The sequence below is a fragment of the Apostichopus japonicus genome, chromosome 8 (genome assembly GCF_037975245.1).
Source record: "Apostichopus japonicus isolate 1M-3 chromosome 8, ASM3797524v1, whole genome shotgun sequence".
Lineage (NCBI taxonomy): Eukaryota > Metazoa > Echinodermata > Holothuroidea > Aspidochirotida > Stichopodidae > Apostichopus > Apostichopus japonicus.
Genome location: NC_092568.1, coordinates 31,972,310 through 31,997,295, shown reverse-complemented (window position 1 = coordinate 31,997,295; position 24,986 = coordinate 31,972,310). Strand labels below are relative to the sequence as shown.

Genomic DNA, 24,986 nt, shown 5'->3' with positions numbered 1-24,986 from the left:
CACTGTGTCTTTCTTTACTTTTAAAAATAATGCAAATATTCCATTAAACAAACATCTTAAAGTTGATCAAACAAATTTATTGAACAAAGCCTTTCTTCTCATCTAGCTTTTACTCTAGCAATGCCCAACCCTTTCAGTTTAGTTTTGTTCTTCCACAGCATCAGAAATATAATTCTTTGTCTACATTTGTAATGACAAGCATCTATTTTTAAGTGACCCTTGCTGGTCATGCAAGCAAGAGAATCAGGTACTGTACTTCACAAAGCACATTCCGATATCATTTATCACTCTGGCTCATGTCACAGACTCCTTGTTCTCTTTTTCTTTTCTTGCAAGAAGGAAAAACAAAAACTTCAAAGTGGGCTCATGTGTGGACACCTAGAGCCCTTACAGTGCTATTTCGGTTTAGCACAATTGCCACCCAAAACACACACACACAAAGGCTTTGATCCCTAATTATGTGCTAGGCGCTATATGGTTTAGTACCTCAACACAGCAGCATTATGATACAGCTGACCTGTACATAGTGCACTAAAGAATTAATGAAAACTAGAATAGTAGAACAGCAGCAGTTAATTTCTTTCACTGTAGCCTCTTTCAAGGTCATTGACCTAGAAAGCTAATATAGTGAGAGGATAAAATACAAATAAGTATGTTCAGTCTTTGGTGAACAAAAGTGTTTGCAAATATCGTTGATGTGTAATTATTTTTTAATCAGGCAGTTTGGAACGTATAATATTTAGTATAGTGTATACTGGGCAAATGTTTAAGGGATTTTGCCATTTGATTGTCTGAGCAGAGAACACCAAATTTTCTGGCAACCCAAAAATTGTACCAAAATAGCAAAGAATGATCAATATGGAATGTAGGAGAGATGTGTAAAGGTTTGGTGAATGGAATACAGGTTTGGGCCAGTAAAAATCTTTTCTCTTTTCAGGTGGATCATAGGCCTAGCTACCATTATATTTGTTTGTTTACTTCCGTAAATTCAAAGTTGATGGGGGATGCTACCAATTGATCTTTGTACCTATTTGGAGGTCTTTAGTTACAATGCAATCTGAATTTGAGGGTAGACGACTTTTAAAGTTGATTTTGGCTGTCCTAACAGAAATATGGTCGTCTCGAACAATGGGACAACCATTAACAATTTGCCCTTTTATAGAATTTTTCATGTTAGCCAGTAACATCAACAAACTCTGCAAGATATGTTCTCTACAGAAATCAGGGTTGTTTATACAGTAGTAGGACTGTCAAACAGAAATTACCAATAGTTGTAGAAATGACATACATTATTTAATTCAATTAATGAATATATTATGTGTCTTGAAAATATACGTATTTAGCTACTGTATACAATAGACTGTACTGTACCTCTAAGTGTATATTACTAATATGAGTATTTTTTTTTTAATTGTTTTATTTTAAATATGTTAATATTCTTACCAATAACAGAATAAACTAGAAAGTACTTGATACCCTGTTTTTTTGTAACCATAGCAACCACCAAAGCATAAACAGCAGGGAAGCAACGATAGTTGACACACCTACAGTAGGCTGTAAATGTACATATTGTATATACATGGAGCAGAGGGCATACATGGCATATGTATGAAAAAGTACATTAACGTTCAACACACAAATAAGTGGGTGTCATACTGTATGTGTTCAATTCAAGTTGTACACTAATTAAGTACTACAGTACAGTAGCAAAAATACAAGGCCATGAAATTGCCACCACAAAATATAAAAAGACTGCACAATTTGAACAACATGTATAGTATGTAGTACAATGGGGAGGGTATGAACCAATGCACAAAGTCAAAGAAGCATACACAGCTGTACTTTGTGAAAGGTGACATAGTACACTTAAATTGATACACATTCAAAATCACTTGATCAGTTTTACATAGTGCAGTAGGTCCTACTGGCAAAGTTCCAAATTAATTAGATTCACAACAATCACAGGTCTATTCAGGTCTAACAATTTTAATCATCTTCATTAATTTTAGCAATCAAATTTTGTTTTTAAAGTTTATGCAGATGAGTGTTGTGTAAGTGACATACTGTGAAGTAACTACATTTCTGGAAACTGTGATAAAATTACTGGAAATAAAAACCAGTATAGGCATTCACTGTAATAATGTGATCCATTATAACCTTATATTAGATATTAATCAAGTGCTTTGTTTGTTAAAATTGACAAAATAAACTAGAACTATATAATGTACATTAAATTTATGGAAGATAATAGTTCTTATTACTTGGTTGTTTCATTTTGTGTGATGAAAGTGGGTGGAAAAAACTAATGTATAAGTACAGTACTGTAACTTCAAATGTACTATAATGAATAGCTATAAAAATGCCACCATTTTGAATACTTACCTTACCTTTACTTAAATTCTCTCTGTGCCAGTAGTCGCATACAAGACCATATTATGAATACTAAAGCTTTTTTAATAAGTTGAAATGCGAAAAGGGTAAGGGAACACCATTAATGGACTTATTCTTTCCGGCTAAAACTCTACTCTACTACTGACATGTACTAAACTAACATAAATTGCATTAACCTTTCCATCTTACTTAATATAAACCTTCAAATCATATTTTTCTTTCTCAGCTGTTCTTCTTTTCATTTTACATGAAAATAATGAAAAAACTAACATTTTCCACTTAAACAAACATGGTGAACACTTTATTCATGATTGTGTAACATGATACAGTAGTTGTAACCTTTATACTTTATTGATCTGTATCATGTATAAACTTTATAAACTAATTACCACATTTTCTGAGAAACACACCTATTCATAAGATTTTCTTTCCTATTTTCTTCGAATTTTCAGCAAGCGCTGTCTAAAATCTAGGTTACGATACCAAACATTACCAGTAAGCAAGCCATGCACAAGGGCAAAGCAGCAGCTTGGTAAGCATTCTACTAAGTTACTAACGGTCATACAGTCCACTGTATGTCCAATATTGGCAACATTTGTGTGGGGGCGGCTGCAGTTTGAAGTATGAATTAAACCAGTTAGCACCCACAGGCAAATGGGATGTAGATTTGATATCAATTGGATCAAAGCAAGAAATCTTATCTACCATAGTGTTGGATACACAACATCAATATCCTGTTAGTTTCATTATAGGTGTGTGTTTTTTGTCTGAGTTTTGCTAATTATAGCTCCCAATATGCAGTATTTTTGGTCTTTGGTTTGATCCGAAATTTATTACAGTAAGAGTAGCTCCGGGGTATATAATTAAATTAAATACGTTAATGGAAGTGCGCAAGTCAGCAAACACAAGAAGACTTATTTTGTACCAATTTTTAAAATATAGAGGAAGGGGCAAATTAACATTTAATATTACATATATACAGCGAGTAAAAAGTATCAGGAATCTGTGTGAAACTAGCATATATATTTTATGTGAACACAAGCATTCAATTTTGTGTAGTGAGATCACTTACGAAACACACACAATGCTAAATATCTGTTTTTTGAGGCTTGCTCCTGGCAGAACGATATAACTATCCTTAATTTTAACAGCAATTGAAATTGTTTGTTTGCTCAAATTTGTTGCAATTTATACTGAACTAATTATAACTTAGGTCAGTCAGTGAGTCCTACAGTATTTCACTGTCACCATTGTGAAACGGGATGAACCTGTTCTTTTCTTTTGGGGGGAGGGGGCAGTGGGGTCGGAAGTTGGGAATAGCGACTGCAAACACAATTTTTCTGAATAAATATAATTTAGTTTGTACTGTAACAGCTACAGAAAATCCTCATTTTTTTTTTAATATTTAAATTTCACCAAAGTTAACACCCATTGGATGAGCATGCCACTTGAAAATTTCAAATTAAGGTTACAGTTTACTAATCACTCCTAGACAAACAAACAAAAATAATACTGTTTGCTTAAATTAAATCATTTTAACTTTGAGAAGGTCTACATAAATACAGGCCACAGTATGATTCGTTTGTATATCAACAGTCTCCTGCACAAAAACTAAGACTGTCAGACTAGTGATTCAGCTAGGCTAATTAAACTCAAATTTATCACTTAGAACTCTGAAAATCAACAAAATTTACTGTACATGGAAACTGAAAGTTTAATCATTAAAGATTCAAATGCTTCACTGTTATGGCCTCAAGGTACCTAACAGTACCCAAACTGCAGCTTTATACAAACAAATCACATCAGTTAATTCATGTACACATACTGTACCTTTGAACTTTCTGCTCAATCTATCAGAAAACATTTCTTGCAGCTAAAGAATAATTATTCCATGACCGTCCAAGTACAGTGAAAGGTAAACTGGCGGTGGCGTGTTCATAGATCCCTGCACATTCTGTACGATGATATTATTCATGTACAATAATGAGTGTACATGCACTTCAATTCAATGTCAAAATGAATAAAAAATGTTAGGGTTGTCACAGTATTCCACAATCTGAGTATTTTCCGTATTAATTCCTGTTGAATATGACAAAGTTTAATCCGCTGCCTTTTCCCAAACAGAAGAACATATAGTCTCACAAAGAATGAACTGAGCAACATATAAATTGCCCAAAGAACTGTGTTCAGCTGTGCATGAGAAGAAATATACTGACAGGTTTTATAGTCTGCATGCAGTATATATACAGACCGACTACTGTACTACCAGCTAGGTATACAGTACATCTAAGCAGGAGCTAGCTAGCTATCAAACTGGAGTTGCTAGGGCTAAGGTTACATAGGGTACTACTGCATGACCTCACAAATATGTCCATTCCAGTAAAACCACAAAAACTTGTTTGATCTTCCCTGGTAATAACATTGGATTACTGTAACACTATCTGAGGATCAACAACCACATGGCAAAGTACCTAGGAGGTTTATCCTTTCAATGGAGTTACTCATGCTGCACAAAAGTAATCAATAGACTATATTACAAAAGACAAGGCTTTCTGGAAAATAGAGTTAGGAGGAAATCAAGGGTTTCATTACTATGGGTCCAATGGGGGATTATTTTTCACACTGTAACATATATTATCGCTATTTATGTCACATCAGAATCAATAACAAGGAATGTGTATGACATAGATTTAGTTCTATAGAATGTTTTAGTGAGCGTACAACATTCATGTTGATGATCACTATGAATGTTTCAAGTTATTTTGCACATATTTTTCTTCCCTAATTTCCTTCTTTCAGTAGTTTCAGTGGATTGTGTCCTTGACTACAAATGAAAGCAGAATTGTTCTTTTCACTGTTTAGATTTTATTTTAAATTTAGGATAAATTTTGATCATGTACTCAATTCCCTTCTAAACTCTAGACTTGTATGTGCACATAAAACCAAAATTACTTTCATGGTAATAATCTGGATTATTTTCCTTTGCAGAAATGTAGGAGTGCAAGTCAAAAAAGCTGTGGCAAATTTTTAAATAATTTGATCCATTTTTTTTTTTTTTTGATCAAGGTAAAATTTTGTTTGTGAACATAGATACATCAAGGGGTAATTCACAAGGGTCAATGCTTTGTCACTGGTCAAGATTCTAGCTGTGAACGACCCCCTCCAACTTTTAAGCAAAGCGAAAAGTAAAGGAAAGTACATTCATATTTCATGTCTTCATTAATACCACATATAAACATTGCATGTCCAAAATTTTAAAATTGTAACTTCAATTATTCAATATTTTAGTTATTTTGGTTTTTCCACATTTATAAGGAGTCTTTGATCAGGTATACTTTAGAAGAAAGGTCTTCAACAGAAAATATTGGCAATAAAAGATCTGAACTTTTAGACTGTGAAAATTGTACATATAACTGTCTTAAACCTCAGTTGTTCTTTGAGCCTCTAATAACACAAAAGTAAACAGCATCCCTGGTATTAACACTATAGCTGCAATGGGCCCCAATGCATTCATATCAATGCCACTATAGGTGCCCAAATTCCATTGAAGCTCACACCTATGCTAACAATGGAGATTAGAAAACATCAACACATAGGGTACAGAAGGGGTTTACCAGTAAACTGTTGCTTGTATTTACTGTGTTGTGGAAGAATGCAAATAAACAAACCATAAATACACAGCTGTCGATGTTTTGGTTTGCTGTGTTCCCATAGAAACCAGACAATTGCTCTAGATGCAAAAATACATGTGCTTATAAATATGCAGGTATGACATTATCAGTGTGATTTTCAGCAAAACCAATTTAAATGCAAAAGAAATTTATTTAAGTTTTCATTTTTGTATTATTTTTTCACACAAAACATGATTTTTGGAAATAGCTTTGGGACTTAATTAGACCAATTAAGACTTCAGAAAGAAGAGTAAAGATAAAATCATTACATTAAATAGTTTGAAATCTGTTGCTTTCAAACAAAATATTTTGAGTTAGGAACAAGATAGTGACATGCCGTTTGAAATTGCAACATGGAGAACAATTTGCTTGCTTTCCTATATGAGTCACATCGCCTGACACAATTCTGAATAAACAGTATGTCCCTTTTAAGGTGAAACAATATTTAGATTATCATACGAAAAACAAGGCACAAAGTCGAGAGGTCGATTCTAAAAAAATTTACTCAATTACAGTTATTTATTTTAACTGTCAACTTACATCATATGTAGTATTTATTGAAATTAGAAGTGAGAACATTTTGAATGACTTGAAAACTAAAGTGATATGAGAGTACAAGAGTAGCATAGACTTTATTAAGATTTTGAATCAACTCTAACACTGTAGCTAGGCCTGTACATGTTTATACTTGACTTGCTATGTACATCACTGCATGAGCTACCAGAATAAAAGAATAAGAAAAAGTTAAATTGAATGAATGAATCTAACTTACTAGCTAGTAAGACAATGACATTGGTGATTTCAGGCTCTGTATGTCCAACGAGATTGGCTCCACTTGCCATGTCATTCAAAGTTTATCTGAGCATGTTTTTTTGGCACTTAACATCAATAATGCTCATTGTTCCGACTTCATAAAAATCTTCCAGTTGATATGAAAATCCATTTATTCCAAATTAATCCATTATATCCATAGTCTGTGTTCCAAAATATCTGAAATGGAAAAAAAACAAGTAAGTACAATTTCATTTAATTCTAAGAAGGATGAACATAACAATTAATACAACTTCAAACATTACAAAACTTTAAAACTTGCGATATTGCCTGCCATTTAGATTAATTACTGAGATTTTCATGTATCTTTAAATGACAGTCTGCTTAGGATCTCTTCCAAGGCAATTCAGAGAGTAGACTATAAAGATGAATGAGACATTGCCAAAGTGAGTCCATACCTGACAAAGAATAAGGGTTTAAATTCACTCCACCAACACTATTCAACGTTAAGTCAAAACTTTACGAGAGCATTTGAATCAATTAAAGATTCTTCATTTGTCTGAACTACCGCAACACGTTCTCAGCTGTGCAATTTGAAGTTTGCAGACGTATCGAGCAATCGTTGGTGTAGCTCCACGTGAAACCACAGCATGACAGCATGTTCAGAACATCTACAACAAAGAACTCGTTAATATTGAAGAGAAAATTACAAAGATGAATCTGAACTTCAAACAGCTCTCCAAAGGAAACAATAAATTCTCAAGAAAACCAGAAGCTAGAAACAGGAGTACATTTCCTCATTGATTATAAACCTCTGGGTATTCAATTCTTCTGTCGAAACGATAATCGCAAATAAACCTCACTGTGTGCCAGATAGCTCTCATCCTATATTAGATAACCCCACTGCATTGCAGACTGTGGGAGCTGGGACAAGTCATTATCATATCACCTGACCTTCACTGGATGCTGCAGGCATCAGTTGCTTGCAGGGGATAATAACAAACAAGAACACACAGTTTACAGTACAAAGGTGAAGCCACTCAAGAGTGGAGGCTGGTACAATATAGCATATTAATTCCAACATGCATGTGAGTAGTCACTCAAGCATTACAGAAGCGGGAAATGTGATACAGTATATACCTTGTTGAGCCATTAATCTTGTATGGATGTATATTAAAAAGATGTAATGGCAAAATCATAACAAGCCCTAGTACCAGCATTTCTCTTGTATTGTAATGTGAACCGTTTCGGTGCTGGTTCCACAAGAACAAGAGATGTGTAACAAACAGTAGATCAGATAAATATTACTTAGAACTTACTGTTGCTCAGACTACATTGAGGCTACAGACTTATAGGAGATATATATATATGATCTACATCATAGTAGCATACAACTGACAGAATTGTTTTGAGTGTGCCATATGGCTAGAAAGGAAATATTTGATGAATGATAGATTACTAAGTTACAATATAAAGAAGTTAAAATTATTTAGAACAAGAATTTTAGATCATTGACAGTACTCAATCCACATTAAACATTCAAGTCAACTTCTTTCAAATTAAAGTGACAATTAGCTAGATCAGCTTCTGGAGGTTGCCGTGTAGCTATCTAAAACAAGAATGATTGACCTACTAACCTAAATCTAGAATGTGGATTCAAAAATTAAATGAATTATTATCCGGTAAATTAAATCTAGTTTCCTTACCATTCCAAAAAAAGTCAGCCTCAATGAAAGAATCCTACGCAGCTAGGACATAAGAAGACACATGTATATAGCACTCTATAACTGCAACCGACACAACAGTCAATAATAGCGAGTTTGATAAATGGCAATATAGCAATATTAAGCAATTGAAGATCTCATATAGTTAAGGAGCTACTCAGTAACTTGTTCACATTTTAGTTTGAGATATCTACAGCAAACACTCCTGTTCAAGTATTTGTTTGAACAAATTACTTATATTCATATTCATTATAGACACTTACATCAAGTTCTGCCATCATTCACAGAAAGAGAATTGAACTTTGGTTTAGTAAATTTATACTGAAAATATGATATCAGGTCTAGGCAAACAAAGTCAACATTAACTGTGGTCAATGAGATGGTCTGTTTTGAAAGTAGTCTTTATGCCAAGGTGACCAAATGTCCCCAATTTCTGGGGACAGCCCCAGGATTTCATGAGCCATGCCCAGATTAAATGTGTCAGCAGAAATGTCACCTGGTTTGAGGAACCATCCAAGCTGGAATATACCGGAAAGGCCGGAATAGTTTCAATTTTACCTGATTGGCCCACCACCTACAGAGACAGCTTTAATAATTGTACCTTATCTAAGTAGTGATTGTTTGTAAATACTACATGCTACAATTTGAGTACAAAGTAACTTTCAGTCATAATATCATATGGCTCACAGATAAAGGAAACCCAGATCATTGCATAGTTTCATTGTCTTTAATTCACACAAAGCATTATGTTGCACTTAACAGTAGTGATGAACAATAAGACTTCCAATGACCATAAAGGTTTTGGCATTGGATATGCTCAATTTCTCTTGGAAACCCAATACTTGTTTCTGGATGAGGTGTTCTACGTTCTAACTGATAACCTTTGGCATTTGAAAATATGTAGGACTACCAAAACAGGAGAGACCCTCAAATGATCTCCTTTGGAAGCAGTGTTGAGAAACTTTATTTTGATGTCAACATGAAGAAGGAGAGGGGTTCAACATCCAAAAATGCCCAGATTTCCAGGAAAACATATGGCCACATTATCTTATATTCACACATCATCCAATATCTTAATTTACCTAGGCTAGGCCTAATTACTTCCATGGCCAATCAATAACATGACACTCAATCTATTGTTGCTGATAGACTCGTTTTCATTATGAACCTAAAACTCATTATCACAGTTTGCAAAGATAGCCTCAGTATAATAAACAATGGTAATAAGACAACATTTCTTGCCGATAATAGAATTAGCCGTTTTCTAATCATAAAATAAAATGTTAGGACGAGTGGATAGGCTTAGTAATTATTAGTACTCAGTGGTAGTAGAGTATTGCTTAACTAGTGCTAGATGCTATTTTAGTATTTACTTTGTAGTGTTAATGATTTAATCTTCAAAAAAGGTTTTCACGTAACAAAAGCTAACCTCTTTTCACTATTGTTATTACTGACCTAAACTTCTAGTCAATGTAAAACTCCAACTTCAAGTGTAACTCGATGATTACCGTACATGATCTATTCCAAAATGAAAATCAGAAACGGCTAAATCGTTAATCCGAAACTTTGACTGATGGATTAATCAGACGTCTCATCTCAAGCGAGTTTCGTGAACATCCATTACTTAGAAAAAAAAACCTAGACGCGATCTTCAAATATAATTTTCATTATATAATCGATTATGTAGCAACAACAACTTTCCCTTCAAATTAAAGCAAATTTTACTCAGGTAACCAAAGGGTCAAGGGTATCAAGCGTTCAATTTATCTTGGGTTACAGAAGGTCAACTTCTCCACTGCCTCCTACCGAGGCTGTGCTGAGTGATTATCTCATCTCTTCGATTCACGCAACAACTGTAGTAGTCTACAGTTTACACACGTGTGCATTATATAAATGTATTTGATGTATGGTCAGACTTTGGACCTTGACATTACCGTTTGCAGACAGTCAGTGTTTGAAAGTGGACAGTGAAGTCCAAGATCAGTTCGTCCACTCTCCTTGCAACTATGTGTGCCGCTTCTTGTGATTCATTCAAAATGCATAATTGTTTTTTCTGTGACCTTGCTTTTGACGCTGTGGTGCTGTATAGAACCATGGAGCTCTATAAACCTCCCAGGTTTATAGCTCCATGATGGAACCATGGAGGTAAAACTGTTTTACCGCCATGCTGGAACCGGTAAAAACTTACGTGGTGAGCAGTTGAGGCTCGGCGAGAGGGAGGACCAGTGAAGGGCAGAACGATGAGCAAGTGTGTGGGACGGTGGGGTAGCGGTGTTGGTTGTGGAAATTATGTTGACTAGGGAACTCCAAATGAACTATAAAACGATAGGGCCAATAAAAATTGGCTCTCCACGCATGAATCACAGTAAGATAATTGGGTCCCCCAATAAGGCATCTCGAATGAGATGGCGGTGCCTCCGAGTAACATATACAACATGTACATATATTATGGTAACGCTGAGGTGCCGTAAAAGCATTAAGCTCTATAGTTCTCTCTGCAATTTTGATGACCTGATCCGAGTTTAATTAATAATTCTGTTGCAAAATCAATGGGAACGAGAATAATTCTATGATCAATTTATCATTTTGTTGAAAAATGTTGGAATAATTTACCTTCTGAGCATAATTCATCAATTTGCTGCAAAATGTTGAATTGCAGAAATTTGATCAATTTTCATTCAGTGCTGCAAATTGCGAAATTACGTTTGATAAATAATCATTATGTCATTATCCAGCAAATTCTTTAATTCCTTGCTTTTTATAGGCTTCTTATACAGGCACTACCGATTGCCCATCCCTATGTACTGATAATGCTCTCATATTATTACAATGATTAAACTGTATGCTTTTTTTTTAAATGTGTTTATATACTTTATTAGCATGTAGCCTGCAAATTAATTGATATTCAAGTAGGCTACTTATAATATTGTGTATGTCCGTGTTTCGTCATCAAACTCCAAGTCTCAATCTGTTGCAGATAAGTAATAATTGCAATATCGAATTCTTCATTGTAAACATTCTCTCTGTCTCCACCGCCCTCCACATCAGTCTCTCTCTCTCTCTCTATCTTTTATTGCCTCGGTCACTTGGTAAAAATTTAGTTATTTTGCCGGGGACAATAGCCGTCACCGGATTGTGATGTCCCATATACAGGGGACCATATTACCAGCCTACTAACCCTCACATTTTGATATTAGCACCAATGTCGTAAAGTGCGAAAAGTTGATGGCGCTTGTCTACATTACGACCCAGATTAATGATCTATGATTACGACCTATAGTAGGCTGACTGTGTGCGGCAGCGAAGGTCATCGATAAACCATCACGGCCATTAGTGCCATTTCAATAAACGGCTTTGGGAGAGGGGTGGGGTGGGGGTCGCAACAGTCCTTCTCCTGCCTCCGGTCGGATAGGAATCACCGTTTCCGTTATTACCATGGCAGCAGAAAGAAAACATGTACACCTTTCGCCAGGCCTGTTTTCTTATTCTTCCGGCAGCTGAACAAACATGGAATCAAATGTTATAAGTCATATGTATGCTTAATTTAACAACGAAAGTTGATCGTACGACAGCAGTCTCATTGTTAGGGGACTGTGGTGAAGGGTGAATCAAGTTGTTTGGTTTTCGCGGCCCAGGCACCATCTTGGGTGACTTTTGTTACCAAGTATTCCATACAAACGACTTTTATCCTATTCTGATAACTGTTTTTATATAGTGTTTCTGTTCTTAATTTTAGTATAATTAAGTTTGCTTTTAAGTAGGCCTATGTTACTTTTCTAATACTACAACCAATTGTCAATATTCGGTCATCTAAGGTTTGCAGTTTTTATTCTGCTTTTTCATATCGTGCAATGTTATATTTGTTTTACAATTCTGTTATACTCTTTCCTTTTTGTTGTTGTTGCAACTGTTATTCTATATTCCGCGTAAAAGAGGGCTTTGGGGAAGATAAGATATGGCTTACCGAGTTACCCTCGACTAAATAAAGTATAAATAAATCAATCAAACTTAAATTAAATGCCTGTTGAAGTTATCTATGGGCACTAAAGGTGTGGTCGACAGATCCGGAGCAACTGAGTCAGTGGTCGTGGCTCCGCTACTATCGATGTGTATAGTAAATTATATCGATTCCTTATAGAGCTCTATATACAGCAAGCTCGCAACTACACATTGCGTTGAGAATGCGTCCTTTATTCTAAACTGTTGTGACTATTCTTTACTTAAATATAAAATGAAACTGTTATTTATTATTTATTTATTTTACAAAATTTCTATAGCGCCTTATCCAATCAGAAATTGCTCTAAGGCGCTTTACAGTAAAATACATACAAACATGATATACAAATATATAAATCGATAATGTAATATAATAATACACAGTTCTTATAAAGCGCAAATACACACTTAAGTCTCAGTGCGCTGATTATTATTAACCCCTGGTCATTGGTAACTTGTCACACCCACACACCAAAGTGTGCACAATTCAATCAATCTCTCCTGGGGCACCACAGTGCACCACAACCACGTGTCCCCCGTGGGACTTCCCATAGGGTGCAGCCACAAACCGGCGCACGCAACTATATTTACAAGTTACCTCGCAGGTCCCCATTTATACACCTGGGTGAAGAGAGGCAATGGAGATAAAGCGCCTTGCCCAAGGACACAATGCAATGATCTGGCCAGGGCTCGAACCTGTAATCCTGCCTTAACCACTTGACCACAACGCCCTCCTATGTAAGGTATAAAAAGGGTAGACAATTTGTTATATACAATCTGACAATAAATTGTATAAAAACTGCAAATGGAAAATCGAAAATTATACAAACAAAATCTTAAAATTTAAAATATATATTAATGTGAAAAATTTTAAATTTTAAAAGCGCTATAAATGCAAAATGGAAAATGCGTTGTAGTAATGTGACAATATAAATAGTATAGAAAGCACTGTTAGCAAACTGCTTATCCTCTAGACTCTCTAAAGTGCCTGTGTAAGAGAATGTGTTAAAGTAAGTTGGCCCTGACGTTTCGATCCTAGCAGGATCTTCTTCAAGATCCTGCTATATCGAAACGTCAGGCCAACTTACTTTTACACATATTCTCAAGTTACTTTAACTGACATCTATCCATCACACTGACCTCGACCTTTTTGTAAATAACACGTCAACCCATATGTACTTTTTTAAGTCGTGATGAACATTGTTTAGGACCGTCAAGAGTTTCATACAAAGAGGATAATCCTGGCAATTTTAACTCTGTGTAGCTTACCTTCTATACAACTACACGGTGTGTTATTATCATGTCATCAACTGCATGAGGGTCTTTCCATTATAAGCAAGATTGCATCCTTAATAGATAATCGATATTCCACCTTATACGAGTAACAAAAATGCCTACTCTGTTGATATACTTTAAAAAAAAAAAAAGTCGCCCAGGAAAGACTGATCCGCTCTCAACCCCAGTCCCCTTGCTGGCCGGACTGTGACTGTGTGATCATCGTCGGGTGTGTATCACCAGGAACAACTCCCTGGTATCACCATTCCCCTCGAAAGAGAACAGATACTACATATGATTTAACTTCATGGTGGTTCAACCGCCATTTTTTAATGTCCAATGTTAAGCGTTATAAGACTCGTAGAATCTTGAGCTATCATTTCTTCTCCACATTGCGTTGTACACAATTATATTGACAAGCACACAAATGAAACCTCAAAGTTTGTTTTATTTCACGAAGTCATTCAAGGTAACAATGACATGTTCTATTACAGAATATAAGTCAAGCAAAAATTCTATGTATATTTTCTTAAGAAATAATTTTGAAACCGTGAAGAAGTTGTGATTAAAGCAGTTCGTCTCTGAGTTATTGCAGTACCACGTTTGTGTGTGTGTGTTTTCGCACAGTCAATGTTAATGGAGGGGGGGGGGGGAATACTATTTACTATCTAGGCTATACTTGTTCTAAACGGTTCAAAATTTAGTTTATATTAGAAATACGTTTTCCTTAATTCAAAGGCAGCCAAATAGCCCTGTTTGCCAATTTGTTACAGCAAAATTATCATACAGTATTTGTACCCGAATTTCAAGTTTTACTTATAACATTTTCATAGCTCAGCAACACACTGACCCAAAGCAAACATTGGAATAACGCAACCGCAGTTTAGTTATGGTGATAATTTAATCACTCCAAATTGCTAATCGGAGCGTAAATAAACACAACACATATTATATCTCTGCTGAAGTATAGCAGCATTTCAGCGTGGTGAGGAATTTTGAAGTATTCCCGTCGCCCTTCCCGCATCAACTTTCCGTTCCCCGTGATATGTCGAATATTTCACCAAATATAATATGTTGCGTTGGATAGAACACTGTCATATCAATACATACGGTTATTTGAATAACTATAGCTGTATTCATTTTTGCTTCGAAAAGTGTCACGTGAACTTGGACCACTTATGTTAACTTAACTTATCTGCTTTCAGGCTTGTGTATAGTCATTACTCACATAGTGCGTTTTTAAGCAATCAATAACAGGAAATATTAGGGTGTTCAACTCCCTCTTCCCCATCCCCATGGAGATGAACCCCAACCAACTAAAACAAATTCTGATATTATGGGAATATAAATATTTTAGCTGAGTTTAGATCTCAATGGTTAGAAGGCTCATTTGAAATCCCCTTTTCAATGCAACACTAGTTCATCACTAGAAACTTTGAATAGGTCGAGAGTACTGGTCAATAGATGATGTTTTGAACCAGGAAACTAATGGCAGTGTAACAACCCTGCACCAAGCCTTTACCCGTTTTTTTTTTTTTGCTGGCTGTCAAAGAAACAAATCTCTGCTGATCGGGGGATTAAACATGATTTAAAATTTTTTTTTTTTCAATTCTATTCAAAAGTGTACGCGACACACTTACGGCTTATACGATTATGACCGTGGTCACAACTGAACGTGAGAGGCAGTTATAACAGGATAATGCTCATGGATCCGTTTCAATCACCTTGTAATGTGACAAAAGAGTCCCTAACAAGTCTTTTGTGAGATGCTGTAGTTTCGTACAATATGTAAGTTACAATTTCAGCTGAGGATTCTTGTTCCAGTTATCAAAGATTCATGTTCATGTTTCAATATTGTTCGATGTTTTCATCGTTTTATGCAAACTCTGCTGTTGTATTTCTCCGCCGGCACTATATTCACAAAGATTTCGCAGCACAGATAATTCACAAAGAAATACATAATTTGTTCTTGTCATTTAACACATTTTAGATACATCTACTGCGAACAAATCGACCAGGGCGAAATATCGATGGCGCTCATGTACATTATAATTCGAGGAAATCTTTCATTCATGCCTCTTGCACTAGGCCCCAGTCTGTGATTTCAATGAACTTGTTGCAGTAAAAATAGCCTTGTTTCATAAACATAAAGCCGAGGGGATGACGTCCTGGAGGCAAGATAATGTTGAAATTTTCAATCATAAAATTGATAAAAACTTTCAATTTCGACCCCTCCTTAAAAATGTAGGCCCTACCAATGTTTGTCCCAACCTCTCCCCCCGACGCCCCCATCTCCCAAGAAACAAATGTCAGATAAATGCTATTTTTAGAAAATAGGTTCTGACTGCCCCTAAAAACATTCCCGTTGCCTAAAAGAGAGGTCTAACTACGCCCCTGCTACCGGTTGGGGGAGTCTCCTTGATAATATTCGTTCGGTTTAACAAACTTTATACTGATAGGTAAGTTACGGAATTCTCGAATGTCGAGAAGTTACCAACATCTAGCATAATTTTTTCCCGGATATATGGTCAGTCGTGTGATTGCTACCAGGTGGCGAAACGAAGGTTGTGAGGGCTCATTCGAAACGTACTTCAAATCATAGCGCATATAGCCTTAAAGGAACCGAAAAAGATGGAAAATGATATTCTGGATAGTTTAGAAGATCTCGGGTGAGAATATGAAGGATCCCCGTGGATAAGACTGTTCCAATCGAGTTTATACAGTTCATTCACTATTTCGTATGTCGTGGAACTGAACCCTATCGAGTGTCATATGTAGGCTACTACTGTTAGTCATTGAAATACATCTTTTGTTCATTCCAACATGTGCTTTTATTTCAATATTTCATCCAGCATGTAGTTTTATTTGTCCCGCAGCCTCCATCAAATCAGATGACATCTACCCTTCAGGGTATAGGTCAACTGATACACAGAAGACATATATACATTACCAGGAGAAACAGATCATCTGTTTTGAGTCATGTGGCATGTAAATAAGTTTCAATGTTGCTTAGTTTTAGCTGCCTGGAGGTTACTGCAATATTTTGTTTACTTTTCTTCAAATAAGATATCAAGGAGAACTACTTGAAGAAACCAGTTTCCGTGAAGCAGTGAAAGGAGGCCCATGTTCACCATTATTTACAAGCTTGGTGTCATGGCTAGCCGAAAATCTCTGCAAGCTTGAGAATGTAGAAGCCTCAGTAAGCTCCACCTCAAGTAAGTTTGCATACTAGCAGTAACAGACAAAGTTGGAAGATGCTACAGGTCAAACTAGTTTAGGTTACTTGGTGCGCAGCTAGGCCCTATCGAGTGATAAGAAATGGGGCTAACACATCACATGAAGAAAGTCAAAGGGTGGTCATTTATGTATTAGCACAAAGTGTCATTGGTAGCATGTTTTGGTTGTAATACTTGTACTCTACCTTCAGTTGTGTAGAAAATTTGTACTGTTCTGAAGCATGAAATTAATAATTATTATTATAGGTTTTCTCTATGTCTTTCATATTTCATTGTTTTATATTTCTACTTGGTCACTAGCTGAGATACTAGCCTTGCTGTTTTCGTAGTGTCCTTGATATGTTGACAGTTAACCTTTGTAATGTAATTTTTTGTTATTCTTGTATTAATTTTGCACAAACATATGAGAAATAAATTTGAAATCAAAATTGAAAATTGTATCTAACATACAGTAGTACAATTTAAGATTATGAAAAAATGCTTAATAAGTTTTAGTTGTGGGTTATTTGAGCTATTAAACTTTTCCTTTTCCTTTTCCAGGTGCGGAGGAAGCAGATACCTTTGAACTAGAGCTATGTGGATTACTGTCTGAACTCCAGTGTCCTCATGAATCCCTCACACAAGGCGAAACGATAAATAGATTTGGAAATGAGAAAAATCGACTGCTTCTATTAGGTACCATATGTCATCTTCATAATTGGGATAAATTGATAGAAAAGATTATAAATTTATAAAATTGTTTTATCTGTACTTCTGTCCCTATCTGAATAACCACATACTGAAAATAAGCATTTCTTGGTTTACCAGTGCTCCTTTTTTGAGTTGAATTTTATGAATTTCCTGTGATGGTAACTAACATCTCCTTAGAGGCGTTAATAGGTGATGATTATGACTAGTCAAGTTTCATTTCAAATAGTGAATTATAACTCAAAATATCAAAAGTAACCAATATGCTGTCAAGTGTGTAAATACTAAGTATGGAAAGTGACTATGTTAATATTACTATGAAAAATGGCTGTGTTAATTTAACAATGAAAAGTGGCTGTGTTAATTCATCTATGAGTAGTGGCATTGTTAATACTACTATGAAAAGTGACTGTTAATTCAACAGTAACAAGTGTGTTAATTCAACAAAACACATTGACTTTGTTAATACTACTATGAAAGTGGCAGTGTTAATACTACTATGAAAGTGGCAGTGTTAATGCTACTATGAATATGGTACAATTAATACTATTATGAAAGTGGCAGTGTTAATACTAAGTACTATGAAAGTGGCAGTGTTAATACTGCTATGAATATGGCACAGTTAATACTACTATGAAAAGTGGCTGTGTTAATACTACTATAATAGTGGCTATGCTATTAACTTATTACTACTATGAGAGTGGCTAGGTGATGAAAAGTTCAGATTCAAATCAATTTCATGCAGTAGTTCTCATTAGCAATTATTTGGAACAAGTTGTAGGAGGTTGTTTTAGTGTGTTCTAATACAGTGTTACTTGAGAAAATACTCTGCAGGTTTGAGGAGATTGTTGATCAGACTCAGAATGGTGCTTAAATGTTGCAGGAGAACTTTTTCCAGTTCTTGGATGATAGATGATAGGATGAAACCAATAGCGTTTCACTTTTGTTTTAACTTTGCCTTGACTGTTTTTTTCTTTGTGCTCTTACCCTGTATCCATATGAAAGAGATGTATCGTAGAGAAGTATTATAGACTAGATTGGATTCCAACATTTTTCTTTTCTTGCTAGACTTTTTAACCACAGAACTTCAAGCAGCAAGAATTACCGCCTTAAAGGAGGAAACAGAGAATAAAATGGAAACAGATGAAGATGTAAGCAACACCAATATTCTGTCAAAGTTTACCATTATGTTTATGTTTGTCAATGACTAGCATTGTCTTTTTCTCCTTATCTTTTATTTGCAGTTCCACATAATCATGATGCACCAATACAGCTTGGCGATAGCTATTAGAAACAAGTGGAGCTTTCTTTGCAAATGCACTGTTAGTCATGACTGGTTTATTGTCCAGTAGAAGTAACCCAAACTTAAGTTTTCTACTGCTCCTTGAATGTCTCAACAATTGTCCTCTCAGGCTTATTCCTTTCATATTTAAGAGATACCAAGTTAATGATATTTTATATATTTTAATAATATCTCTTGACCACTTGTGCTTACATTTTCAATGTTTCTATCTATCTAGAGTTTATTTGCTCCTCTGTTAGATTGCATGAGCAAGTAGGTGCTGCTTCTGCTAACATGTGAGGACTTAAATTCCATAAAATCACTCTTCCTTTCCCTGTGATAATATTAACAGACAAAGAAAGGAAACAAGCTGTTTTTTGCCTCTTTGTAGCACTATGACATTAAACATTGGACAAGATGGCATCCAACCACTCTTGACAAGATCTTTAAACCATGGTTCTTTCAAATAATAATTATCTTCATTTCTATCACATAAGGTAATGACACTGGTTGGATTTGTTTCTGCACAATGTTTTTATATTTAATGAGCAGAGAATTCACTTCAATCCTTCTGGTGTATGTTTCTTTATTGTCTTTATTGTAGGTAGTTTATTTCTGTACTCTTCAAACAAATATCACACATCTATTTTGGTGAGTTCATGGATAATCTGTAATCCCATATGGTTGATGAAATTTGTTCATTTACAGAGTCATTGGGACCTCTCTAGCAAATACTTAAGGCAAATTTGTCGAGCTTTGCAACTGTCCAAACCACCACCGAACATCACTGCGGAGATGTTATTCACAAAGTTAGAATCTCAAGCTAGAGCTGCAGTATCTAAATCCAAGCATGGTGTCGGGACGCCTCTTTTAAAGTCCAATCTCAGCGAACAACAGTGGGTGAGTATTCCTGCAAGATCTACACTTTTGAACTTTTCCTATTAAAGAAATAATTGTGTTGCAGCACTCTATGTACAATATCACTGCACAAAAAGTTGAGCCCAAAATGTACTACAATTCTGCTGCATCAGTGGTATGATAGTAAATTTTTAGTCGGTCATGTGTTAACCCTTCGTACAAATTTTGTTTCAGTTTTGTAATATTAACTACCAACAACGTTGACCTATAATTCATACAGCTTTTACTTGATATGTGTACCTTTGATCAGTGTAACCTTTTTGTCTATTCTGTTGAAAAAGATACAATGTTGTGTTTTTTTTTGTTAAGTGATAAACTGGATTTTGTAGTTCTGTATCTCTGTTTACTGCCCTCAACTCAGGCAAAACTAGCAAAGATCAACGAAAGGATGAGGAATGAGTACACGTTACGCCGTAAAATGTTGCTGAAGAGGTTAGACGTAACAGTACAGTCCTTCAGGTGGTCTGATAGAGCCAAGGTGAGTCTAGATTCACTTCATCATAACTTTAGTATATCCCAGAGGAAGATATGTCAATACAAGGTCATGGGTCAAAGGTCTGATGACAGTACTAAAGTTATGGGGTATAGTCTAACCAGTTAAATATCTTGCAAATTTCCCATCAGCAATAGAAAATACTTTGGTTTGGAATGTTTTGTTTCTCTCACAAACACATCATGTAAAGATACTTCTTCTTCCCCGATTTTGTTGCTGCAATGATATGGAAGTTTACACGATAAACACATGTGAAGTGATTCCATGCTACACAATACGACATAGTCAACATATGTTACTCATAATGAAAAATTAAACTAGACTTGGTGTGTATATTGTTGAAGACAAATAGGTTACTTCTTGCATCACTGAGGCAGATGACAAGGATTTACAATTTGAAAATTTGTTGATGCATTGTTAGATACAGGTTGTGATCCAAGGTGATTGTGCAATAACATACAAAACAGAGGGCGGTATAAAAGATTAAAATATCATTACACTTCTTACTTATAGAAGAATAGCAATACAGTTATGTCAAATAGCACTGAATTGGTACACCAATTGACGTGGTGGGAGGTTAAATTATTGCGTACATATATTACAATACCAGACAAATACATATATTGAGGAAGGGGGAGGGGGTTGAGGGGAGGATAGACCAAAGGCCATTATATCTAACAGCAGTCAAGTAAGCAAGTTTAGCTCATTTTGCAATTTGCATTGTTAAATAATTTGAGAGATGTTTCTGTTTGTGAAACTTACAAACCCAGCATACTTTGTTTGACCAAGCTTTGAATCCCATACTTCTCAGATTCCTCAGATTACATTGCTACAAATGATTATTTCAAATCAACCACTGGTTTTGTGTCATCATAAATATTGATCCATCATTTTTGTTTCAGGGGAAGGAAGACACGTTAGCATCAACTTTCCAGCCAAAAAGGAAAGCACTGAAGGCAGATAGCGGCATAACTCTGGCATCTTTGATGGCAGCACGAGACGGTATTTATCATCTTTAAACATAAAAAAATTTGTATTCTTTGTTTTGTCAACAGGAATTTTCCCTACCAAGCAAACAGAATAGCACAACATAAATTGTAAGCAAATTGAATTTTGAATGTCAAACTTTTAATATGTGCGAGAGACTTTGCTGTAAATCGAAGCAAATTATTTGCATGTAAGAATGAGGGCTGATTTATTATCATCAAGTATTGCAGTTCCATTTCCCAATGATTGCTAAGATCAATGCCCCCCCCTCCCCACACTCATTCTTACGCTGTAGATTTATTGTGCGGTTGAATCAATTCTGTTTCTTGACAGATTTAGCAAAACTGAAGAAGACAAGTTCAGGTGTGGCAAGAGAAAGTGCTAAATGTCCAATCAATAAAGTACTTATTGGCTCCGTAAGTAACCCATATTCGGAAATCAAAGTGCGATATGGATGTCATGCTTTTTGTTCTTTATTGCTAATTCAAATATGACTTTAGGCCAACAATTTTTGATATGTTGTATACAGTTTATTTTGATGTTGTATACAGTTCATTTTGATATGTTGTATATGTTGTATACAGTTTATAGAAAACGCTATGAGGTTAGGTTGTACTTTGTATACCACTTTTTAATTTTGAGAAATGACCCTTTAAACTTCTGAGGTTCATCAATCAAAGTGACTGGACTACTTAGTCTAATAAATGGAGGACCATAAGGTCAGTTCGTCTGATTCAAGACAAACTCAATGAGAAACATTTATTAGAAGATTTCTGTGGCACCTAATGACAAGTTTGCAATGTATTACATATTTGTCAAGGACAGATGATGTTGAATGTCATCCAACGGTGCTCTGTTAGTTATATGAATTTAAAAGAAATGGTTTTGGTTGAGTTATTAGACTTTATAATGGATTAACATTGACTTTCTGGCCTGCACCACCGAAGAGCCGACATTATCACCAATTTTAGCTGTAACGGAGCATTCCAGAGATTTGTATTATATTAATATCTTGAAAACTGGAATAACTATAGAACAACTACTTGCTCTCAAATTTTCCTTTTTCTTGGATTATAACATATCAAGACTAAAATTCAGCCTAAATTTTTATTGTATTCTTGAGAAGAAAATGCAGCAAAGCTGAGCTGTTAGCCCAAAAAGAGAAAAAAAAAATTTAAACAGAAAATATACTTTTTGATTACATCTATTATCTTGCCTCAATGCGGTAGTTTCTTTTATGAAACTTTTTCTATGGCACAAGGGATTATTAGTTACATTTAAAATATGCAACTTAAATATCCAGCTATTAGATTGATTAGGTAATGTTACCCATAACTCCTATAGGTACCCGACAGGGGCGGACGGCCAACCGAGGCAACTCCACCTCCTCCTGAGATGCCATCCTTCATGAAGAGGACAGAAGGGTCAAGAGGTTAGAGATTAATGTAAAGAAATAGGGGTCGGAGGTCAGGGAGTACTATTTACATATGGGTTAGTCTTGTGTACCAAGGGTGAAATGAGCTAAAGTGTGGCTTGCGACAAGATGTGATGTGAAGGTTATGGGTCATTCAGCTTTTTCCATATCACTGTATTGTCTGCTCTCTTCCAGGCTAATAGTGTAATCATGAAATAACAGCCCTATAGTTTCTCAAGAAACTCCGAGATGTTTTTATCTTGTGGGGAACTTTACGACTGTGGTAGTAGTTGTTGGTTTATGGTGTTCAGGTACTATAATAGTCACTTAATTAGAAAATCAAATCACTTTAGTTTATAGTCCTTGTGTGTGACATGCTATGTTATTGGCCAATGCACTTTTTCAAATCACTTGAATGGATAATGATAAATATAAAAAAAGTGTCAACAATAGAATAAGTTAAAAAGGATCATTCGGTATGCTTTGTTTTGTTTGTGTTTTATATGATATGAGTCACTTTCTGAGCCTTTCATATTATCAAAAAAAAAAAAAAAAACATTTTCGTTGGGATCTATGTCAGCATTAATTTCCATTCATCAGGTGGTGGTCGTGGCAGAGGAAGGGGACGTGGTGGTCGAGTTCAAGGAGGTAAGCTGTTCGATGTATAAAATGTATATTCGTAAACAGACATGAGAACAAGGGAAATTGGAACGGTTGCCTTTCATAGTGCAAGAAAACTTCATAATGAGGAGAAAAGCCTTATTGCTTGTAGTGGTGGTGAGAAAGTGAAGAGTTTCTGAACTCTATCTTAAGAAGTGACTTTTAAGATGTACCACTCTCCTTAAACATTTTGCTCATAACATCATTGATACCTCATTAATGTATTTTAATCTTTTCTTGGCAGGCTGGTCAAATCAAGGTGACAAGAGTAGAGGCAGTTGGTCACAAGACAGAGGCAACTCCCAAGGTGGTTTCCAGGATAGAGGTGGATACCAAGCTGATGGCTATCAAGGTGGTGGCGGTGGTGGTGGTGGCGGTGGCATTTACCAGGGTGGTGGTGGTGTTGATTACCAGAGGGGTGGACACAACGGTGGGTATAGGGGAGGAGGTGGACATCAAAGAGGTGGGCGAAGGGGAAGAAGGTATTGATTGCAGTGAAAACTTGTTCCACATTAGAAATGAAACTTCATGTAGCAATGTATAGAAAACAAGAATTTGTGTAGCTTTGCAAGGAACCACAAATTAAAATTTGCATCAAATGCATTGGCATGATTAAATAAGGTCAAACCAATAGAAGAAAACAAAGGGGTTTAAGAAATCCCATGTATTTGAACTTCTTGAGTTTAAAAAAAAAATCCTTGGAACAATTTGGTTGATTCTGACATTATTATATACTAAGTTAAACCTGAAAGTCTTATTTATTATATTACTTTTAATAAATTTATCAACTTACATGTTGGAGATAATAAAGATAATATTTATGTTTGTGTTGAGTATTTCAAACGTTCTTAGCAAATGAAGTAACAGTAAGGTGTCCAAGTTAACAGGCATTATTTGATTTAAGATATGTTGATATCTACTTTTGAGGACTGGTTCCCAACTTAAGAAAAGGTCTTCATAATTCAAGCCAGATATAAATTTATGTATACCACTGCAGATTGTTTACAGTAGATACCTTTGTAATATTATTTTGATCTTTAAATCACTGTTTTCATTGGTACACATTGCACAGATGTGCATTGATGTTGTGATCTTGTGTTAAAATCATCAAAACCTAGGTTGACTTTTAAGCGGTTTGTAGCGGCTTGGGGTGTCAGACTAATGAAATTGTGTTCCTCTGGTTGTTCAGTTAAAATACTGAACTGAGGAACCAAGCATTAACAGAGCTGTAACATGTTTTCCGAATAAGGATGCAGGAAGTAATATTTGCTGCGTGAACAAATGAACATTTGATTAGTGGCTAGATGTTTTTTGTTTTATGAACATGGTATAAAATGATGGCTCACTCTCCTTATGAATCATTTATTGATTATTAAACAAGGCATAACAGGTTTTGAGGACTTGTTGAAATTTTACTGCTGGAATTTCAGCAATGAGGAGTAGAGCCTCTCTTGAAATAGCTATCTTCTCCTACAATAGGT

General features: G+C 35.4%; 2 protein-coding genes across 10 annotated transcripts in view; one reads left to right on the top strand and one right to left on the bottom strand.

The window, feature by feature from the left end:
- LOC139971612 (uncharacterized) overlaps positions 1 to 10,160 on the bottom strand; it is a 254,208-nt gene extending 244,048 nt beyond the window's left edge. For 5 of the 9 annotated variants that reach the window (XM_071978238.1, XM_071978240.1, XM_071978244.1 and 2 more), the window contains exons 1-2: positions 10,013 to 10,159; positions 6,835 to 7,052 (exon numbers count right to left, since the gene is read on the bottom strand). In XM_071978238.1, coding sequence (XP_071834339.1) covers positions 6,835 to 6,904 — 70 coding nt within the window. In that variant the 5' untranslated portion in view covers positions 6,905 to 7,052; positions 10,013 to 10,159. Of the gene's footprint in view, positions 1 to 4,221; positions 4,780 to 6,834; positions 7,053 to 7,291; positions 7,831 to 10,012 lie in introns of those variants that run through there. The other 4 variants (XM_071978246.1, XM_071978247.1, XM_071978239.1 and 1 more) reach the window with 3 other exon arrangements.
- Positions 10,161 to 16,341: 6,181 nt separating this feature from the next.
- Positions 16,342 to 24,852, top strand: LOC139971605 (protein FAM98A-like). The gene is made up of 11 exons (XM_071978230.1): positions 16,342 to 16,497; positions 16,895 to 17,043; positions 17,605 to 17,739; positions 18,820 to 18,902; positions 19,742 to 19,933; positions 20,313 to 20,429; positions 21,347 to 21,446; positions 21,765 to 21,847; positions 22,776 to 22,863; positions 23,446 to 23,493; positions 23,750 to 24,852. Exons 1-11 carry the CDS (start codon positions 16,460 to 16,462, stop codon positions 23,992 to 23,994), a joined length of 1,278 nt encoding a protein of 425 aa, XP_071834331.1. The 5' UTR covers positions 16,342 to 16,459; the 3' UTR covers positions 23,995 to 24,852.
- The last annotated feature ends 134 nt before the right edge of the window (positions 24,853 to 24,986 follow it).

What these genes read in the sequence shown, in the direction of transcription:
- LOC139971605 (XM_071978230.1), top strand. Translation starts at nt 16,460, where the DNA reads ATGGAAAATGATATTCTGGATAGTTTAGAAGATCTCGG. An exon ending in GATAGTTTAGAAGATCTCGG is followed by an intron (nt 16,498 to 16,894) that starts GTGAGAATATGA and finishes TCTTCAAATAAG; the next exon opens with ATATCAAGGAGAACTACTTG. An exon ending in AAATGGAAACAGATGAAGAT is followed by an intron (nt 18,903 to 19,741) that starts GTAAGCAACACC and finishes GTTCATTTACAG; the next exon opens with AGTCATTGGGACCTCTCTAG.